The 23,680-nt window shown below is 39.7% G+C and overlaps 1 protein-coding gene across 16 annotated transcripts in view; it reads left to right on the plus strand.

Moving 5' to 3' along the window:
* Nucleotides 1-23,680, plus strand: part of stxbp5l (syntaxin binding protein 5L) — a 129,597-nt gene that overhangs the window by 39,207 nt on the left and 66,710 nt on the right. For all 16 annotated transcript variants that reach the window (XM_069154715.1, XM_069154716.1, XM_069154722.1 and 13 more), the window contains exons 3-4: nucleotides 14,688-14,769; nucleotides 20,637-20,737. In XM_069154715.1, coding sequence (XP_069010816.1) covers nucleotides 14,688-14,769; nucleotides 20,637-20,737 — 183 coding nt within the window. The remainder of the gene's footprint in view (nucleotides 1-14,687; nucleotides 14,770-20,636; nucleotides 20,738-23,680) is intronic.

A 23,680-nucleotide genomic window follows, 5' to 3' on the forward strand; every position in this document is an offset into this window, starting at 1 on the left:
ATTTAACCATGTTTACGATCACCATCATTATCTTCCCCTCTGCTACTCCGACTGTCACCCCATGTGTCTCCCTTTTCACCCGATGTCTGCCTAGATGGGGAGGCATTTAAGCAGCCAGAGGCAGGCTGGGCTGGGCTGGGCTCTGGGTCGTAATGATGGTGCTGGATTCTATAAAAAGCCTTAAGGCAGCTGAATCGATAGCTTGTGTTGTCAAATTGCACCTTACCGAGAGAAAGCAATAGAGGATCTTGAGTTTCTACTGGCTGGCGTACTGTGCCTGTGCTCTGCATGTGTTTGTGTTTCTTGAATGGGTGTGACTAGGAGTGTGGTTCCTGAGTGGAAGTGCATGTGCCTGAGCAGTCTCGGCCACAGCAGGACCTTGTATTAGCTGCACTTAATTCTTTGGAGCAGAACATTTTTCCGGGCTTGTTATTGTGGTACTTGGCAAACGGCTCAGCTAAAGCTTTTCACAGGTTGGGAACATATAGACCCATATTGCAAAAAATATGGAAAGAGCCCTGCTAATAGAATACAATCGCTCTCAGGCCATTCACTGTTTATATAAAGTTCACTGAACACATTTTGATTGTAAATGTACAGGCTTTGCAGAAGAATGAAGAGTCTCATTTTGTCACTGTTCTGCAGTGTTATAGTGCTTTTCCATGATATCACAGGCAATTTTTTTTTTTTCTTCCCTGGGTCAGATTTGTCGGGAATCATGTTTTAAAGAGAGTTCACATTGGGGGCAGGAAAACATGTCTAATCTTCTGTGGCTAATAGAGGAGCTGAATTGTTGATGACATCTGTAGTGTTTTAAAGACTCCCTCCAGTAAAACACATGTTTTTAACTTTGTTAACAGCATGTCCATATGGTGTTTTTTATATGCTAGAAGACATATACTGAGCAAAGTAAGCAGTCAATGCCAGAGCTGAGCATTTTTGTTTTGGAACTGCAGTTCATCACTGACAGTCTCAAAAACACAGATTCAGACAGCCAGGGTTTTATACATCAAATAACTAAGGAACCAGTCCTGTCAGCTTGTAGGGTGGAGCTTTCCATATCAAGCTGCCAGCTCGAGCTGCAGGTGAGCAGTGGAGGGGTGGGGGGGATATTTAATGGATCGGCATGTACAGATTGGAGGCAAAGGTGCTGAGTTACATCTAAGCCACTTTAAAGCATTAGGGAATTTTGTTTCTCGCTAAAAAAAAAAAAAATCTAAATATGTCATTTCTATGAATACAGATGCTTTTTTGCGGGGTTTAATCAATGCCAGGAGAGAGATTTGGATAGAGAAAGGCAAATTCAGAAACAGTTTAAGGTGCTATTTGTAAATATTAAATTCCATCTTGTAATACCACTTTGTACATAAGGATGCGACAGTGAGTCACTGTAGAATCCAGACAGTCAGTTTATTTTCATGGACAGGAGTTGTAGCCACTCCCTCTAACAGCTGCCATGACATGATAAACATGGGATGCATGGAAATTAAGGTACCTGGACCATGAAACTTCAGGGATGTTTGTTTTCAAAGTTGAGTGTGCCTCAGCAGAAGAACTTAAAATCAGAAGAACTTACCCCAACCTAAAATTTTGCTCACGTATAAGGAAACTGATTGGCTAATATTAATATCCACCGTGGACATTTCAGAGATACATACGTCCCATTTACTTCTGGTCTGTTGAAACAGAATTACACTTATAAGAGTTTTCGCAATTCAAAATAAAAAAAATAAAAAAAAATTGTCACATTTTTCTACAATCAACTATATCCATGCTCATTCGTGTCTGTCACAGCGACCGCCAAAAGTACAAATTCAAATCATCTAGCTTACATAGGAGCTTTAATCATCCTTAGTTCAAGAAGGGCTACTTTTTTATACTGGTAGTTTGAAGACAGATTTGGCCCAGGCTTATCCAGACTCACTCCCTCTCCCTGGCTTTAAAGAGACCTGAGTCTGTTGCATTTGCAGTACTTTTCTTTGACCTGAAAGAATCTCTGCACTGCAGACATGTTTCCAGCTTCTGAAGGACCAATTTTATTGCCTCAAAGCAGGTTATCTGCAGGTTAATTACTCACCGAGCTGCTCATTAAGATGCAGCCAAGAGTGCACAAATGGTGCGCAGCCTGTGTGTGTATGTGTGACATTGCTGATAGTCAGTAGTCATTCTTGGCAGTGTTGACAAAATGGCCAATGCAGTGGCATTTGATAGATATATAATTTTCTTTCATGTTATTAAACAAATCATAAATATATTTCAAACTGTACTGCTTTCAGGTTATACCCTGACTGTTGTCAGTTTGAAAAAAAAAAAAAAAAAAAAAAAAAAAAAATTGTGATATCAATAATAACAACAGTAGAGTGAAATGAAAATAAAATGAAGGGGACTTTGCTGGAAGAGCAACGTTTTAAAGTTTTTTTTTTATATTGAAAACACATTAACAATATTAGGTAAAGTTAAACAGAGCATTTGTGGGCAGCATATTTTAGTGTCAATATTAGCTTAAGGCTAGCTATTGTGATGACTAATATTTGAATGTACTCCGAATGTCAGTGACCTGAATCATAGATATTTTAACTTTACTGTTAACTTCATAAACCACTTTTGTTCCTGTGAAATATTGTCGCCCACATGAAAACCTCCCAGCACAATCCTTGGTTTGGTAAAGGTGGAGTCACGGTTCTTTCAACTCTGTCCTCAGATGAATCTTTTATTATCTATCACCGGCTCTTAGCCCAGGCAACCACAAGGGGTAGAGACAACAACATATTTATCTATTTATTTACAAAGACACAAATTCATCTATAACAAGGAATAACACGTGAATGTCAGCGACAACTGTGTCGTACATGAGTGGGTCCTTGCAGAGCGTAGCGGGAGTGGGAGTTAAAGAGGATAGTATAACAAAGGAATCAAACGTGCTGCTGCTTTCAAAAGGCAGCAGCTCAGGCCCAGGTACTCCCAAATGAACAATCCCACCTTCCTGCAAATACAGGAAGACACCAACAGGCCAGAGGGTCATCACACCCATTTACTCCCTCTTTATAAAATGCCAGAGGTCACAGTCAGGGACCGATCTGTTGCAGTAGACATCAAAAGGCATCCCTGATTTGGGGACATTCAAAAAGCATGGATATTTTAGGCACTTTTGAGCTCTGCATATCCTTAGTGATAAAAGTACAACAAAAATATTACAGCATTTACCACGGCTGAAAATGCATATTTATAACTTAAATTCTGCACACAATGTGATCGGATTGGATTTCAAAGTGTACATTTAGGTATGTCAACAAACACGGGACATTCTGGGCCAAGAGACTCAATGCTACTCTATCAGCTTTATTTGTTTTTTCCATTAGCAATCTAACTTTACTGCTAATACCTAGCAGTAGAATTTGTCAAGCCTGCTTCAGTTGAAGTTGGAAGAAGCAGAGCAGATATTTTTCCCTCACGTTGTGGTCACGCTGTACAGATTGCATTTATACCTAGCTGATACCCAGTAACGATGTGAGACTGACCACCTCCGAATGAGGTCTCGCTGATCCCATCACATTCTTATCGAAGAATAAGAAGCGTGGTGTTGGAAGTCCGTGTGGCACTTTCGTTTACAGAGGTGCAGCAGTGCTAAGTCTTGGCTAAAATGGGCTATAAATAAAGTCTGATGACAAATGTCCCACATTACAAGTGCAGAGAAAGTTTTTCTGAATAGAACATGATTTCACATTGTGCACAGCGGCAATATGTTCGTATATTGCACCACAAAACTGCAGCCAGTGGCAGAAGTAGTGGCTGACAGAGCTGTCATGTTATATATTCTGAAGCTAATGTTGCCAGACTTTAATATGCAGTGCTGTGATCTACATAATAACAGAATAAACAGAAGCAGTAATCATGCTTATAATATGCACAAACACTATTACAGTAATAATTCTGCATTATCTCAACATATTGGAATAAAAAATGTATTTTAAGGATTAAAGATATAACATTATATTTGCCCGACAAGTTAAAAAGGAGGTAAAACAGCGCTAATGCCCCTCAGTTATGTAGTGTTTTTAGATTAGACAGAGACAATGTGTGGAAAGACTGCAGTTTTAGCTCTCAGTATTTTTGTATGTTGCACATTTGTAACGTTCCGCCTTTTTTAATGTGGTTCACCAAGGCTTTATTTTGGAGGAAATACTTGATATTAATTATTGTATATTGGAATATTGAATATTAATAATACATTTCTTATAGCAACAGTCTAGACATTTTTTATACTGGAACTATGAAAGTTATTTACATAAAGCAGAAAAAGCCCTGAAACAATAGCTCAAAGATAATGAAAAAGATGATAACATCAGACCTAAAAACAGAATGAAATATACATGCTTAACCTTATATTACATACCTTATATATATAGCGCAATCATAAATAACCCCCAGTTTAAGAGAGAAAATACAAGTATGACAAAAGAGATTAATCTACCGAAAGCACCAGATTACCAGAAAGTTTTTGATAATAACATTTTAATCGACATAGTTTTTTATATTTATTATATATTGTATAAAATAACTGTCTTTGCCAATGACAATCTGCTGAGCCAATCTACACATTTCAGTCTCGATTGAGGCCAGTTCTTGAAATGATAGCGGGAAAGTTAGGCTGAGAGCAGATGTGCTCTAGCATTTTAATTACTATTATGTGAAACAGACAGCTGCCAATTACATGCACATATCTTTAAATTATGAGAGTTTGAGCCAGACAGATGCCTTCTCTCACTTCTCTTATCACATCAAAGGAGAGCAATGTGTCATCTGTGAGCACATCTTTACACCAATCAGATCCCTCTTAGTTTGATACATATATCTGTTCTTCCATTAATGAGCATGGTAACCGATAATTGGAGCAATCTGGATTGTTAGTTCTTCACACATTGTGTTGAATAATCCTTTGTTTTAACAATTGAAACGCTCCAACAGCCAAAAAAAACAAGTTTCAGCTGTCAGGTCTCGTCTCCCTGTTTACTGAGCAGAAACCTACATGGAAGGAGAAAACGTTCTTCTGTTGCTGAACCTGCTAGGCACACTGGAAGCCAAAATTACAGTAAAAGACACTTCCATGCCACATGTTTTTTCAAATATTAAGTTTGGGGGGTAACCATATGGCAAAGTTAGATATAAATCCAAATTTAGATACAAAGTTAGCTGACTGACATTGACTGACAACATTTGACAACACCAGGCTTTAAATTGTCACAATCATGGGGCGGAGAAATGTGCTGTGAATTAAGAAAGCCAGCAATGTTATCCTTAATGTAGGTCCCTTATGCAGTTAGCAAGATGACTGTTATAGATGGTTAGTTTAAAATGCTATCTAAAATCACACACTGGTGATGCATTATGCTGTTTTTTTGTTTGTTTGTTTTCGTGTAAAAACAAATTATGAGTCTTAATGTTACACTATCTTTACATTTATCATTGTGAGATCTCTGCGTAAAACAGGTTTAAGTGACTGTCCTGCACTTAAGTAACTACTTTGCTCCATCCTGCAATATATTTACAGGACTTCATTCCCATGTCACTTGGTGACATTGCATACTATTTGCCTTGGGTCTGTAAGCTCAATGCCAGTGAGCTGTAAGGTTTTTGATTTAAATCCCTGGCTGTATGAAGCCAGAAAAAGCACTTAGTTCTTAAATCAAATTATTAAGATGGAAAAACACCACACTGTCAGTCAGCCTGAGCAACACAATAATACACATTAATTGGCTGGCTAACAACAGCTGATTCATCTGGTTAATCTGAGAGTTGCCAGCAAAAAAAAAAAGGCTTGTGCTTGGCTACTTAAATCATAGATTTAGAGTAAACTTGATATTTTCATGCTGAGCCTCTGCCATTGTTGAAACTAGTTGAAATATACTTGGCCGTTCTGCAACATTAAAACTGTGATGGAATCAGTGGAACAACATCAAAAATGTTTAACTGTTTTTTTTTAAATTTTTGTATTAATCTCAGAGGAGTTTATGGTCTTATTCCATCACAGGTATCACATGTAAAGGCAGGTAACTGGATTAGATTATCTGTGTGGGTTTTTTTCCCTGTACATGGCTGCAGTATATTGTCAGAGATCAAGGCAAGGGTTCATGAAACTGTGGGATCTGTCAGGCAACTCTGCTGGGTCAAGCAAAATCAGATTGTCAATATACAGAGCTGAATACAGTATATACAGACACAGACAGTCAGTTAGCTGCCCACACATGTACAACACACACACACACACACACACACACACACACACACACACACACACACACACACACACACACACACACACACACACACACACACACACACACACACACTTTTGTATCCACTTCTGCTGTGAGATGTTTATACTCAAATCTAAATTGCCCAGCTGTGTCCCCACTGCTCCACCAGCATTATTAAACACTCACAAAACAGTTATTATACACCCCCTTCACACACATACAGTACACACACACACACACACACAAACACACACACAAAGAGGGAGAGGCGCAAATAAGGAAAAAAATAGATGATAGGCAGGATGAAAGCAATTGTAATTCAAAGAGGGCGAGGGAGAGAATTTGAGCATGTGTGGGGTGATAGAGAGACGATGTGGTGGAATCAATTCAAGAGCAAATCACGGAGGTGTAATTTTGAGGAATTGCATGGCTTTAATCAAGATTCAGCTTAAATGTCAGCACTTTGAACAACGACCCAGCCCAGGGTATTAAAACCACTGCTTGTAGAAAAACATGCTCCTGGCATCTGTAAGGCTGTCCAGGGGTTTCTGTAGCATTTTAAAAAGGTTGAAGGAAACCAGGTCAAGCTGAGGCCGGACCAGCAAGTCATGCAGCACCAAAGCATGTTTGTCTTTAAGGCCTGCTAATGTACATGTGATTCTCAAATTTGCCACAAAGACAACTGTGAAACAGAAATGCAGCCTCTCACAGCTATTATAAGACCCTCATCTTACAGCAGCACCACTTTGACTTCACAGTTAAACTGCAGTGATGCCTAAATGGATGGAATTATAATCGATGATACAGGTAAGAGTGGACTCATACACTACAGCATGATGTGTAGTGTCACTTCACCCAAAACTCACGAATACGACTGATGAATTATTTTCTCTCAACAGTTGCTTCCTGACCTCTTAAAAACCAACATGCTGTAAATCCATACTCGCTATTCTTGACAAAGGTGTCCAAACTTAGTTTCTCTCTAGCTTACAGCAGCATCAAGTCTCATTTGATGGTATCTTTCTTCAATTTCCAAATGCATATAACTCCTCACAAAAGCAATTATCAACATTTGTATAACATTTAATTTTGACATGCTGGTGACAGTAGACACGTAAATAAATACAGAAACAAGGAGAAGCAGATATCAGAGTTCAGGAAAGGTTAATCCAGAATAATCAAGGATTAATGCAGTCATTTGTTGTTGACAAACAAACTTTAAGGGATAAGGGTGCAACAACTACAATAAATTATCTCCTTGTTCTCCGTTCATTCCCAAACCCAGAGCAAACACATCAACCTTTCTTCAACAGTAAAATTACAAGGAAGAAAAAGCAGCAATCACAGTTGAACCAAATAATGGGCATTGACAATCACAATAACAATCACTGAGCTATTCAATGATTGTTGCTGTTCTTTTTCATTACAAACACACGAAAAACAAAGTGATGAATGTCACTTTTCAATTTTAAACTTTTCAACAATTTAAAATAGGTTGCTTGTCAATCAGGGTAGATTTTTTTCAAATTTAAAAATGTGACATAGCCTGAGGCATCTTGGTTTCTCATTGGGCCAGAAGGACATGACAATACATTTATCATATATCCTTAACTAAAGAAAACACATACTTACTGATAGGAAGACCATGGATGGGCAGCAAGAGTTTCCAAAATAATTTGTATGGTGCACTGCCCCCCCCCCTCCACCCCCCCCCCCCCACACACACACACACACACTCCCTTTCACCACTCTGCCAAGATGCTGCCATTATTAACTTGGAAACATGGTCCACACGACACACTCACATGATGAGCAGCTCCACAGAGAGACACACATCTATTATTTTTATGCAAACTCTGTAGATGAGCTGTTCTCACATGCGCCATGTGTTTTTACACTAATCAAGGTGTCACATGAGGCTGAAAACACTTTGCTAGCCATTAAATTACACTGCAGATCCATAAGGTGTGTTGAGAATTTGTTTTGCATGTCCTCACTTACATCAGCATCATCTGAACATATGGACGCAGTTCATTTTACCTTTTGATGTTTTAAGCTTTTTACTATGAACTATCCACACAGTTATGGATGCTGTTGATATTATTCATGCATCCTCCCTCAACCGAATCACACCACACCAGTGGTTTGGAGTTGACAGAATAGGATGAAAACACCAAGTGACGGTAGAGAGGTCTGTCACAGTCTGCGATTTTGCTATCAGGGATTGAGACGAAACCAGACAAGGCAGATAACAACTGACTGGCTACACGGTTCAGCCCAGACAGAGCATCGTTGATCTTTTAATAGATTGTGTCTGTGATTGTCTGGTCGCTGGTTATGGTTTACAGAGAGGGCAGGGAAGCGTTTAAAAAAGGAAGTAATTTCGGTCCTTTCCATAGTATGAAGCATGCTCACACCAGAAAAACAAGTCAAGCTTGTTAGGAGTGCTGATGTAATCTCAACCTACTGGAGGGAAAAGACCCCAGGATACATTTATTATGAATAAGGAAGCACATGTTCACACCCAGCACATTCATGACTGGAAAGACAGATCTATTTAAATTACTGAGGTGAAGGGATGTTGGAATCTCTTTTATATATATTTCAAAGGTTTGTGAAAGTCTGCAGGATGCTGAGGTCTTAAAGCAGAACAACAAATTTGTTTCAGGTGAATTAAGAGTCTTACTGTAAGTTATAGACTAACTTGTGCCTGCTTTGTCTTGTGTGTGTGAGGCCGAATGTGTACTGGTGAGCTTTCAAATGCTGATGGGCCTTTTCTTGGATTCATGCTAGCTTGAATCTTTATATAGAGTATGTAATTAAGGCATGGGCAATTATGGAACACCGTGCTGAAATGCAATTCAGATTTTATCCGCCCAGTCTCTCACTGTTGTCCCTGTTTCTTATAACTACAGCAAAACAAACACATTTTCCTCTTCTTTTTTTTTTCTGGCAACGGATTCACTGTACAGTGTTTGTTATCTTCCCTACTGAGATAAATACACGTGTGATTAGAGCCTATTGTGTGACTCGACTTTTCAAACTAATCTGGTTGTTTATCCATAGCAAGTTGGTAAATTTGCCCTTTAGTGATGTGAATAAATAGGTGTTTTTAATCTCAAAGTGACCATTTTGGTTAAGTACATTTTTAACTCACTTTTACACTGCTTTCCAGTTTAAAGGTCCCACATTTGACACTTTTCTCATACAACTATATTTTGCCATCTTGATATCCATAAGAATATATCTTTGTTATTCTAAGTACCAAAAATAATTCTCAACATCATTTTTCATCTCCTGTCCTCTTTTCTCTGTAACTCTACCAAGAACAGGCTGTTTTGTGTCTGTGTCTATATGGTGCATTGATAAATGACCCTCTCCTTTGATTGGCAGACTCTTTTGTGATTGACACATGTCGAGGCCAACCCCAGGTTCTCTTCAGTCATGGTACCTCACCACCACCACAACTGCACAACTGAGTCTGTGTTTTCTTCCATATAAAAGGTAGGGCAGTGGGCCGAGTTTGTGACATCATAAACTTATGGAGGTACAACGAACTATCTAAAAAAAAAAAAAAGCTGTTTGTTACTGTAATGTTAATGTATGCTATGGCTGCTTTTTCTGTCACCCAAGTTATAAAGCAGAAAAGAAACTCAGATTTAAAAGTGATGGTCTGTGTGTCATCCACGAGGATGTGAACTGTTTTGTGTGATCCACGAGGACGTGAACTGTTTTGTGTGATCAGAGATGCTTTGCAGAATCACCTAACACGTATGTAGATGGCACTCTCGAACCATATAAGTCTTGAGATGTTTTTGGTGAAATTAGGTCCTATTGTGACTGCATCAGCTGTGCAGCCCTGAGACAACTGTGCACGTCACATAACAGGTGTTCTAAACTAAATGACACATTTGCTTTTACTTATTGGTTTCAAGGCAACAAACATCAAATCCTCCATCCAACTGTTACTCATTGGGATGCTTCTCCTGCAGCTGGCGGCAATACAGCGGTTGCCTCCTGTATGGGTGTAGGCGACTTCACCTTCACATCAGCTTTGTGTTTTGACAGTGTCTTGTGCGTTTTGATGGCGTCCCGAGTGTGATGTGAATTTGAATGTGATGTGTACAAAGACTCGCCTGTCAGGGAAAGAGTGATACAGACTGACAGAGAGATGATTTAAGTCTACCAATGCCTTTCAAATCAGCTCTTGAATCACTCACACGCACACGCACATACACACACACACACACACACACACACACGCACACGCACGCACACGCACGCACACGCACGCACACACACACACACACACACACACACACACACACACACACACACACACACACACACTTCTTGAGTGAGAGGACTCAACAGTGCTCACTGCATTGAAGTAACACCGCCTCCACCCCTTGTAGCCACAGTGCTGATCTACCAATGTAAACCTTCCACAAACTATCAGTGGGCTTCCCGCCCCCTCAGAAACCGATTTGCAAATATATAATTTCTTTCAGGCTTGTCGCATGAGATGACCTTCAAACTCTGTTCTGCAATTTTTCCGTCAATACAACGACAGTATGTGAGAGGGTTTTAGCACCACGTAAAAAAAGAAGACGCTGAAACGCTTTGTGTGACATTCAAATCTTTTCCATAGAAACACACCTTCAATGAAACAGGGGGGAAAAAATCCCAACTAGCAATGTTTACACCGATATGACAACACTTTAAAAACTCCTGTGTTGATTTTTCACATGATTATTCAGCATCTTTGAAATTATTCTGACAGTAAAGGTGCAGACAGGGGCAATCTCTGCACATTACTCCATGGTGTCTTGTATAACATAAAGCACCCATGGTAGAACTTAGATTGTCAAGACTGGCACTTACAAGCAGCCATTTCTAAGTTGTTTATATTTAAGCCTCCCAAAGCCTATTCTGGAAGTCACCTGCTGTTTGGGAATTCAAAGGAGAAATACATATTGACTACTTTATGTGGAGAGGCTTGTTCCTTGTGCTCGGTGCATTGCCACAGGTCAAACAATAGATTTTTCTGTGTGGGCACATGAGCACTGATATAGTTCAGTCGATTTGTGTGAGTGAAACAAAAGATGTGTGTGTCTGTGTGTGTCCTGGTGCCTCTTTCTTCGTGGACCATTATTTAAGGCTTCCTTGCCTGAGCTGCAGCTGCACAGCGACACATACACACACCTTAGACAGCTGTCTGACGACAGTCTTGAGTTTCTCAAGGTCACAGTTTGTAGACATTGTCCTCTGCATCAGTTTGCTGTCTGCCACGGTGTCTTATCAAACCATGACTTAGTTTGATAGATAAAAAGGGACATTTGACAAATCTTTGACTGATTCCAGCATGCATGAAAACTGATTATACAATGCAGAGATAGTGATGGAGCAAATTAGGACAATTAAATAACACAATGTATTTGGAGTAATCAAGCTAACTTTGACCATTAATGCCCTTTCCACGTCCCTAGAGCTAGTCTATGCTGCTGGCGATCAGCTCGCCCGGGCCCCCGGCACGGCCACCAGACGTTGGCCGACGAGCTCCCCTCCCCGGTCTGTCTCCGGGAGGGTGCACCGGTTTCCCTGATCCGGGCAAGGTGGCTGAATTCCGTGTGCTGCTGTTCATCGGGGGACTTTTGTACCGCTCGTAGTCTAGGCTCTCCACTGAGACCAGTTTGCCTTGGCAGACGCTACCAGGAGCTGATGCCTCTGACAACATAGCTCCCAGGATCACTAAGCCACTCAACCCCCCCCAGCCACGTTACGGTGGCGATTCTCAGAGGGGTATTTAAGATACATAGGAATTTATATTGACATGTAATGCTGTAAAGACAACATTACAATGATTGTTATTTTGCACAGTGCACTGTCAAATCTTTAAACATAAATATCATCATTTAAACATCTTAATCTCAACAAGGCTTAGCATGTTGCATGCACTGTGTATACAACAGCGGTCTTACATGTTATTCAATTTAGTAATTATTTTGAAACAAGACTTGCGACTTAACTTCAGACCAAAGTCGCAGGTGGTATTTGAACCGTGAACGGTCTGAGTCTTTCCTCCCCAATTCACCGGAGATCCGCAGCCCGGTTCACCAGTTCACCATATCAGGGTTCATGGCTGCATAGGCTGTGGATGTGATAAGTCTGTCTGGATGTTTCTGCCCTGTTGGTTTCAGAGTACATTGTGAGACTGACCACTCTGCGTACTATCAATCTATTGGCTTGATGCATGTCTGCCATAAATGAAACATGACATCACAGCTCCAGCTGTGTGTTTGGATACAAAGTTCATATGTGTTTATCAAAGTATTTATAACTGGATATGCTCTCTGCACTTGATGCATCTGAAAACACTATTTGCAAGTAAAACACTTTACTTTCACATGTGTGCCGACACGGAAGTGCTTAAACAACTAACTAAATTAATTGTATTCTCCTCTCAACTCAGTGTCTCTGTTGAATGTTAAACCTTTGTTCTGCTTGCTATTTTTACTCATATTTATTACTCAATTTTGAAGTCATTAAAACTGCACACTGACATGTTTTTAATTATATATTTTTTATTTTCGCACTGTTAGCCAGCTGCACACATATTTGATTGTGGCTCACGCGATCACCTTGCCCTGAGCTGTTTGCAATGTTTCATGGGTCGCCACTGATGCCAGCCGAGGTGGACAGAAATCTCTTGAGGGAGATGAGGGGAACAGACTAGCCAGTCACATCATACCACAAGTTTTGCAATAGAACACTAAAGTATACAGTAAATCATAAGATGTAGAATAATAATATATCCAGTAAATGAAAAAATCTGACAAAAATGGCCTTTATACTGGTAGAAAAAAGTGAAAACCCGCCTTCAGATTGTTGAAAACAAAATAAAGATAATTTCTATGTCATACATCTACAACTGCTATATGAAAACACATTTTCAGTTTTTGATTATGAAAGATTTATCATGCCTTATAATAAGGACTCTTATACTTGCATTGATTCACCTGGTTTTCGTTCACACTGACTGCCACAGCATCGTGAAGTAATTGTTGAAAAAAAGCTGGTTTATGTTTTGCCATTAAAAAAGGCTAATTAATTTTGAGATGGAACAAGGTCATTTTGTTCTTTACAGGACCGGTCATGTGTGTTTCTCTGCTGTACTGTGCTGTGTCAAGCAACATCGTTAAACTCCAGTATTCTGAATCAAACTGGTTATTCAGAACCAACTGGCTCTGTTTTCATGTCGTGTCATTTCCCCCTCCTGCTGATTTCCACCTGCTTCGAAGGATGAGCTCAGGGGTTTGACTTCTTCTGGTAGCCACACCTGTTTCCTAAACAAACTGCATGTCGAGTCATTTGCTCATCAAAAGGCTATTCCTGTACACATTCTATAAATACAGTTAGAATGTGACTTTAGTACACACTGGGAAATGACTCAGTCAGGAGTTACAAAACTTTAAAAACACAATCAGCCAATTGGCATCTATCAGCTTTAAAGAATGTAATCAAATAATGTGTCCTTGGATTAGATAAATATTGGGACAGTTACCTCATTATTTGCGTGGCTGTCAACATTATTTGGTTTGTTTTATTATTTATTTGGCTAGCTAAAACTAATGCAGTAATACAACATGCTGTCATTTTAAGTTTCTTTAAACTGTTTTGTGTTGATTAAAGTAAGGGTGCACAAAAAAAGAAAACCCCTCTTCAACCACTCAAAGGCTGAATATGTTGCGTTACTCTTTAGAAGACAAATATTTCTGACAGTGGGATGACAGTAAACAATGTAAATTGCTGCATCTTTTCGTGACAACACGGAGCAGAGCCTTGGCACACGCAGCTCTTCACCTGCGCTTTCATGGATGTTTTCCATTAAACTTGACTGCCCCAAAGAGAGAGGAGGGGCACAGTGAGCAATCATCAAACAGCACAATGCAGTCATGTTTTTGTATAAGTCAGTCATCCTTTATAACTTGATTTGACAATGCACCACCTGCCTGTTTATATAAGGCCAGCGGCACATGTTTCTGTTCAACCACATTTGGGACAGGTATGTCCTCACAGAACCTCCAACTTTGTGTTGGAGGTTCTTCGAGGATTTTGATGATTTCTTTCTTTGAGGATCTTTGTGTTTTATGTTTCACAATGATAAAGTATATCTTGTAGCACAGAGCTGTCCAGGGAAAAGATAGATTCAAACACTGGGAATACTTTATTGTATGTGAATAAACTTATTGCAGGCCCTTTAGCTTTTGAGTCATTGTATGAATAGAAGTGTTGGCTCATCAGTGTACTTTAAGTGTTGATTGGATGTTTGTTTATGAGTCTTACAGTAGACTGCAATCACAGACACATGAATATTTACTGTCTTTTTCTGCATCTATATTGTACACTTCCTTGACTCTGTGATGTCATCAGACTGGGAGGACCAGGGGTGGACTGCTACAGTCAGCATGAGAGCGGAGCGGCTGTTCTTCAACTGCAGTTCCTCATCAATGAGGTAAGGCAGAATCATCTACAAAGGCCTTCTTAAGGCTGTGAATTAAATCTTCTCCGGTCAGACTTTGTAGACCCGGGATGGCAGTGATGGGGACATTACCAAATGCTATCAAAGTTCAAAAACCCTCAAGCTTGTATGAAGTTGAAGAGGAAGTTGTCTTCAGCCTTCTTTGAAAGGAGGGACGTTGTTTGCTTCTGCACATCAATCATCAAACGTATTTCCTCTAGTTACTTATACTAGTCATTGATTGTTGATATGTGGATTTAAGCATCTGCTTGTTACTTTGCTCTCAAATTTCTGTGCTTAGTTTTGGTAGAATTAGGATATGTTAGTTTTACCTGGCAAAGTTTGCTCTGCACCTCATTTTTGATAATTCTTTTGGAAGATGCCATGGATACCATGTCATGTGATTGCATGAATGATTGACACGTCTTTGTCGTTGTCCTTGAGTGCAGATGGTTTTATTTTTCAATCCAGTTGCTGGAGTCAAACTTCAAAGTGCTTTTTACAGAAATCCAAGTCTAGCAAGTTGCAATCTGGCATACAAGGACGTACAGTTTATTTGTCCTGTGGAATATTATCGATAATTACATCTCATCTGTTTTATCTAAAGGTAAATCATTCTTTTGATAGGAACCATTAGGAGCCAAATCACTATATAATGAACTATTTTGATTACAAGATCCTCATGATCATTACTTACTGAAGGACACAGTAGTTTTCCTCTTCTGTCTCGAAAACCATTTCCCCTCGCTCCTCTGTTTTTCTACTGATAGTCCAGTAGTGTGTGGGCTGATACATGGCAGTTCTGCGTCAAGTAGTTGATTTTAGGACTTTAGCCTCATTTTTAAGCCACATTTTGAGTGTTAACAAAATACTGTGGGTGTATTAAGAGAAAAAAAAGGGTCCTCATCTTAGTTAAAGAGCAGGAGCAGGTCACACGTGTACCCAGTCTATTTCTTTTTAAGCCCACTGGCTCTTTCAGCCCACTTCTCCATCACTCATTGGCCCACTTGTGACATGTCTGAGGCAAATGGAGGTGGATGGGCCTGAACAGGGGTGTGTGTGTTTGTGTGTTTTTGTGTGACAGGTGTTGACTTCGTGTGTGCACATCAGTGACTGTGTGGGTCTAAGTATGTGTATGAGGACCCAAATGTTCACGCAAGAGTGTAACACAGCGTGTCCAGTTGAGAGCATGCATGCTATAACAATGTGTGGGTTCAAGTGCATCTCGTTAAATTGGTAGATATGTGAAAACATGCATCTGTGTTCGAGTGACTCAATGTGTGTGTGTGTGTGTGTGTGTGTGTGTGTGTGTGTGTGTGTGTGTGTGTGTGTGTGTGTGTGACTGCATGCATAATTTTTGCACATTTGTGTTTACTTTCGAGGTTTCTCCATCCAGCAGTGTTTGTGTATGCATGTGCTACATACTTGCATACACACTCCCCACCAGCATCTCTTAGATGAATGTACTCTCACTGTGACTGCAGGTCTGCCCATCATTTGACAGAGTGGCTATTAGCAGTGCTCTGTGTCAAACCCCTCCCTTTGGACAGTGTGTGGGTTGTCAGCCACCCTGTTAATGGCTGCTTGCATATTTAGACTGGCCTCTTGACATTCAGTGAGGTGGAATGACTTATTCCTATTAGACACAAAACCCTCTAAGGAGCCCTCTTCTTGCAGGTATCTGAGAGAGATGCAGAGTATCTTCTCTTTATCATACAGAAAGTGTACATATACAACACATCTAGCAGTCAAGTTTTATTATATAGTCATATTCTCCCCCATGTCATCCTCATAAGCCTCTCACTTGCTGTTTTATGAGGGAAGTCTTTTTTTTTTTCTGTCACTGTTGGTGGAGGGTATGAATAGCCTAATTAATGTGTTTGTTTGCCTATTCTGAATTCATTATTTTGCTTGATGAATAATACATTTAAAGAGGCTGAGGGGGCTGGAGAAGGTTGGTGTCAGACGAGGTTTGGTGGAGAGGGGAAATTGCTTCAAAAAAGGTGAGAGGAATTTTTGTGCTTTGCTGAGGGCTGGATGGAAGAATGAGACAGCAGGGAGCACTGGGAAGAAATTTCATTTATAAGCAAGCTAAGGACTATTTTGGTTCTGTGGTTAGTGGTAAAAGAAATTAAACAAATGAAAAAATACAAAGAATTAGTTACAACTGTTTGTATAATGCAGTCCACATATACACAGTAGCCTATATTATTGATTTTTTTTTTTTTTTTCTTACACTGTTTTGTTTTACTTATTTTCCTTGTGGGATACATATGTCATCCACTATGGCGTACAACTTGCCTTTTTATTAAATTATTTTGATTTGTTTATAATTACCAATTTTATTATATTGTAAAGAAATGTGTAATTTTGTTGAAAAAGGCTCATATATAAAGTTTATTATTGTTTTATTTATCTATATCAGGCTTCACTAACAAACATAAAGAATAATATGATATATTATTGTTTTGGATCGAATGAAGGATGAAAGACATTTTCTGATCACTTTGCCAGCTGCTGCATTAATGAGGGACATAGCAATAATGAACAGTGTCTGGAAATTTTCTCAAAAGACAACCAAACTTCTGAAACTGATACATTGATTGACGTTTTTTTCTTTAACGTTGTCATTACATTTTTTTTTTTTTTTATGAAATCCCTTTTGTTTAATCCATTGTTTCATTTTCTAGAAAGTCTGCATCAAAAAGCTATCTCAGATATTATAAATCTTACTTTATACGGTAATACAATCATGTGGTCAGACACATGCCTCATTAACCTTTGACATGACCCAAGAGAACCAGACTTTGGGGAACACAATTAGCTGACTGCTGCTGGTTAGCTAACATGTACCTTAACGTCTCCCCTTTGTGTGTTTTAAGTGCTGCAGGAAATCTACAACAATATGATACAGTCTGTATTGAAAGGAGCCAGGCAGACAATGTGCCTGCACTACTGTTTGCCATATTTATCTTCAGAGAACTTTGATCATTTTATTTTTCATGCAACACCTCATTGACTCCTCTTAGGGAGAGTTGACTAATATCAGGCCACACTCTGGATGACATATTGATTAGTTCACTAATAGCAGATAGCGTGATAAGTGTTTAATGGGTTTAATTTTCATTGACCAAATCAATAGTGCAAATGCAGTATGAAAGAAAACACAATTTTCAAATGGTTTTTTTTCCGCTGCAATTTCCTTGTGGCCCTGCCAATTGGTATTATTACCCGTGCTATGTACTGTACCTACGCTTGGTCGCCTTGCCTTTGTTGCCATCAAGACATCAAGATAATTCTACCATGACAGGCAGACAGGCTTTCACCTCATCTGCCTCTCACGTTCTTTCTTCTCCCCGTCTGGTATGATTTCTTCATTAGCTGCCGCTCCACCTCTTCTCACTCCATTTCACTCTCTCTTCCTCTGCACCTTGTATCCTTGGACTTTTCAGAGCAGGTGACAGAAAACAGTGCTCTAACACTGTAAGAAAAATAAAATCTTGCTGGGAAAATTCTTCAGAAATATCCACTGACGATTGTAAAGTGATTGATTGTGCTTTGGAAGAAATCGTGAAACATGATTTTGAGTGATGATAGCACTCTTTATTGTATTATCTCCATTTAGTTCCATGACATCAGCTGTCAGTAGAGGGAGATTCATTTCTTCTCTGTAGGCATCTAATTGTATTGTGTAATCATCGGCAAGGTCACACATGGCTCATTAAATTATTAAATACTTTTACTTTAATGTAATGTTTAAAGGCATTTTAAAGGACTAGTTCTTCCAAAAATAAGAAATGTGAAATGACAATACAATAGTAATTGTGAGCAGAAAGGTGGCAGCAACAAGTAATCAAATCCTGTCTTACTGGATTAGTCTGGGTTGCAGTAAAGCTCATTAAATGAAATGATACTAAAATGAAGGCTGATTACAGGCCACTGAAATAAACACAAAATAATGTCAAGTCTATTATATTACACCAAAGCCACCATCATCTCTGGGTTAGATCAAGAAAAATATTATGCAAATTAGCTTTATATAAGGTGGCACTATAAGATATGGGACCCCCCCCCAAAAAAAAAAAATTTAAAAAAAAAATCTTCTCCATGAATGTGTGCACATCTAATCAAGTTGCAAACATTACAAAAATTGTCTTAATATGAGGATGTTGTTTTTGGGCAAAATGGAGGGCAAATTAATGAGAAATGAATTAATCCACCAACCTAAAGCAGTCATAATCCCACCAGGGTTTTATTATGATATATGGCAGCATAGGAAAGAGTCAAATTGAAGCTCTTGGTAAGGTGAGAAAGAACATGAAATGATATCCAGTGTCAGATGTTCTAATTTTCCTGAAAATGCCAGCTAATAATGAGCACATCCCTCTTTGCTCAGATTTAACATGGATAAGCGACATCATAACATTTTGTATGTCTGGAGACAGGGAATTTAACAAAAGAGGAGACAGTGGGTGGAAAATACTTAAATTAATATATTTATTAATTGTTTAATTTTTCAGGATACTTTTTTGTACAGTACATTTGTGCCCAGTATTAGTTGTCCTATTTTTGGGGGGGACATAAATGTCACAGGCAGCACTGAAAAGTTAATTCATTCATATTTCATCCTTACAGATGAGGAGTTTTCAAATGATAAATGCTTTTATTGTCTGACAGTAATTCATAATTTTCTTCCTAAATAAATAATCACATTTCTGGGTTTTTTTTTTTTAACTGCTAGAAGTACAAATGCTTTTGCCATGTAAAGTCACAGATTTAGTGAGAGGAGGGAAAATATCACCAATATGGAAATCAGTTGGAAGCAATGTTTTCATCCTTCCCCACTACAGTACAGTGCAGTCTTTAATCCCATGATTAAGTTTGTAATCTAAAGCTAATTCTCCCTGGGCTCCAGGCTTTACAGTGACGCCCTGTTAGCAAAGCCACGCAGGGAATTTCACTGTAATTACAATTCTCCTCAGAAGTAGGGCTGAAACCAGCTGATGTCCTCTGAATATGATTTAATGTTCATTTAACACTTTCCATTCAATTTCATATAATGCCCATTGGTGTTGGTGCACAGCCTAGACAGTTTGAGCACAAAGTTTGAATTTTTTTAAGTTTACTGTATAAGATAAAATGCTTAAAATGTTTGCTGACTAATTTCTGCTCAGCTGATTTGGATATTGTGCAGTTTGAGATACAAAATCATTGTACTTGACATGCTTAAATCCATGTGGATTTGGTTAAATCCAAGTAGCAACCAACAGTCACCCATTTTTTTCACCCATTTGTGAACTGCTGTTCTGAAGGCTTGACTTTGAATTTTGATCTTCACCATCTTGCAGGTTTAGAGCAATTTGGAGCCAGAAGTGACCATATTTGGACGAGCTGGGGAGGAGCAAGTGGTGGATCTGAGTGGGAACACAAGGACACTACACCCGCCCACCTATAGCAGAAACCTGACTGTACCATGGGCCTGTCAATTAAACAGACCCTCCCCCCCAAATCCCTTTACTTTTAAGGCTTAATATCTGATTAATGATGGGATTAATTTCAGATGGACTGCCAGAAAACTAAAAAGAAGGAGCGACTAGAGAATGACACCATATTGACTCTCTTCATTAGAAAAGTTGAATGGGAGTCTATGGAGTCAGAGCTTTTTCGGAGCCAACCTCTAGTGGCCCTTGATGGTATTGCAGTGTAATGAGCTTTTGCATTGGCCTTATTTTTCAGATCCTGCAGCAACGTCCACTCTTATATACAGTCTATGGTCGGAGGCAAAAGGCACGGTGTCCTCTGTGCCCCTACTATATAAGGATCCCATACTGATATGTCTTTGTTTGTTTTTTTTCCTCTAGGGGGCGCTGGTCACAGCCTGTGCAGATGACACGCTACACTTGTGGAATCTGCGCCAGAGGCGGCCGGCTGTCCTGCATTCGCTCAAGTTCAACAGAGAGAGGTAAGCATAGATTCCGCTCTACAAAACACACACATCACACACTCAAACTCCACATTTGGCTCCAGTGAAAGGTGAATGTGACTTTCTTCAATTAGTGCATTATATTTTACAACCTCGCTAATTCGCCCTAATGGCCATTCTGAATCCAGTCATCTTCAGCACATTATCACAGTGCTAATGAGGGCTCCGAAAGAGTTGTACAGCCATTAACAAATGTATTACTTGTAGATCCCGTTTCACCACGTCTGATAAACCTGACTCGCTGGCTAGAAGCTCTCTGTTCCATTTTAGCTCACAGCACCTTCTGCTCTGTGAGAGACCTGACACTTCACCGTAAACCCCCAGAACCACATAAACCATTTTTGTTTTCCCATCAAAGCGGCATATTTTAACAACATATTGCTTTTGGCAGCTTAGCCTGCCTGTGCATTACGGTAAATCAGTTGAACTTAATTTCTGTTACTCCATGTCAAATTAAAAACTTATGTCATTTTATTGTGGGGGTTTGTCACCTGTGTGTCATTATGTCATTTTTTTCTCAGAAGTTCCATCCTGGAGCTCCCCTCTCCATAACAGCTCCTCTGGTGCTTCCACGTCTGACACCACTTTAGGGTCGTAGTGGTCAGAGGGGAGGTTGTTGCTGCTCTATTGCTCAATAAAGAGCAAGACCAGCGCAGAACCCTGGCGAAGTAGCTGTGGGGGGAGCCAAACTCAATGACTGTGATTTGAGAAATAGAGAAAAACTGTTTGTATGTCTCCGCGCCGGCGGTAGCCATAGCCGGAGGTAGCCATAGCCGGAGGTAGCCATAACCGGCGGTAGCCATAACCGGAGGTAGCCATCTTCTGTACATCCGTCCGTCTGTCCTGTTCTTGTGATTGCGATATCTCAACAATGCCTTGAGGGAATTTCTGCAAACTTGGCAAAAACATTCACTTGATATCAAGGATGAAGTGATTCGATTTTAGGGGGGGGGGCAAAGGTTAAGATCACTGTGACCTCAATTCCACACATTCATGTGGACATGATATCTCAGGAATGGCTGTATCAATTGTGATACAATTGTTCACTCAGCCTGAAGGATGAACTGATTAGAGTTTGGTAGTCAAAGTTCAAAGTTCAAGGTCATCGTGACCTCATGTCCCTCTCATCCGTCAGTCCTGTTCTTGTAAATGCAATGTCTCCAGAACGCTCTGAAGGAATATCTTTAATCTTGGCTCAAATATTCACTTGGTACCGATGATGAACGGATACGATTTTGGTAGTCAAAGGTCAAGGTCAATGTCCCAACACATTGGTCCACGCTAGTGATGTGCGACATTTCGGGAACGTCTGGAGGGAATTTCTGCAAATTTGTCATAGATGTTGAATTTATCTCCAGAATGAACTGATGAGATTTTGGTGGAGAAAGGTCAAAGGTCAGGATCATTGATTTCACATCCGTTTCCCACTATTAACACAATATCTCAGGAACGCCTTGAGGAAATTTCAACAAATGTGGCACAAAAATGCATGTACATGAACTACATGTAAAATACAACTCGAGTTGTTCGCGGAGGTATACAACCGCCAGGCGGTATTTTTAGTTGGTGTAGAAATACCACCCTTGCTTCTTTCCCTTTCTTGCTTGGGAGATTATTACATTTAGTCCGACTGGGATACATTTGATCGACTCCTATCTTCCTTCGCTTGCCTCTTCCTTAAAGCACACCCAATAATTTTGTGTGTCATAATGTGTCACTTTACCTTTATCATATTTTGTCACCCTTTGGATGAATCAGGAGCACCACACCCTCAGCCAGTTTTTTTTTTTTTTTTTCCATCAGTCAGCTGTTTCAACCCTTCTTATGTAGAACAGCAGTCTGAGGGATGTAGGGGTGAGCTAGGGCTTGGCGCTTTGCTTTTCCCCAGCAGCAGCAGCAGTTCATTCTCTGCTCTCCACCATTAAACTTTTATGGCATACAATGGACTCAAGATGCTGATGCTTGGTTTTAGAAAGTTTTCTACCTCTTTCTTCCTCGGGAAAACCTTAGGGGTCTCTGGCTGTACACACAAGTGACTCAATTCAGAAAAGTAACACCTTTGGTTGACCAAAATGGGTTCAATATTCTCTGCCTGAGCCTTTTCAGAAACAGGTTGTCCACTGCCATAAAGAACACCTGCAATCCACCATTTCTGTCTGCAGGGAAAAATAGCAAGCTAGTGCTGCGTGGTTAGGGGAGCAGAGATCTATATCAGTCTGAGCATTGATTGAGCCTGTGTTGTTTCGACTAGACATGGCAGAGTTTGTCAGTGTCCAAGTTTGCAAAGTTTGTATATATATAAAAAAAAAAAAAAGTAAGGTGTTTATTTCCTTAGTTCTAGGCAGAGATCTCTAACTCTATTTCTTTGCCATAACACTTTATACTTAAGTTAATACATTTTCACTGACCTTAATTTACCTTTCCTTTGGTGAGTTCCTTGATTGGCTGATTGAGACACACAGTTGTGCAATAATGTTTCCTGCAGAAAGCTTTTGTCTGCATGCAGGAAATGAGACTTTAATCATCAGGCCTAATATGCCTCCATGATTTCTGACAGAATGTCTGAGCTGGTCAGACAAATGAAAAAAAACCTTCTTGCACAGTACAAATATATTTGGAATAAGTTGATGTTCTGTGAGGGGCGGTGCAGTGGTTATCATTGTCGCATCACAGCAAAATGGTGCCGGGTTCAAATCCAGGCCTGGGCCTTTCTGTGCGGAGTTTGCATGTTTGCATCTCTCCGGGTACTCCAGTAGTATTTTGTTGCCGGATGTGCTTTAGATTGGATATGTTTGGCCTCTAAATCTCAAAAATGTATCCTAGTGTCTGATAAACTGATGGTGGCTGAACATTTTTCAACATGGCACAGTGACTTGCCCGTTTTCTGATTTCAACACCTTTTTTTTTTTATTATTATTGTGA

This window comes from Embiotoca jacksoni, unplaced genomic scaffold (assembly GCF_022577435.1).
Source record: "Embiotoca jacksoni isolate LCO1_2020_lvr unplaced genomic scaffold, fEmbJac1.0.p SCAF_2, whole genome shotgun sequence".
Classification (NCBI taxonomy): Eukaryota; Metazoa; Chordata; class Actinopteri; family Embiotocidae; genus Embiotoca; species Embiotoca jacksoni.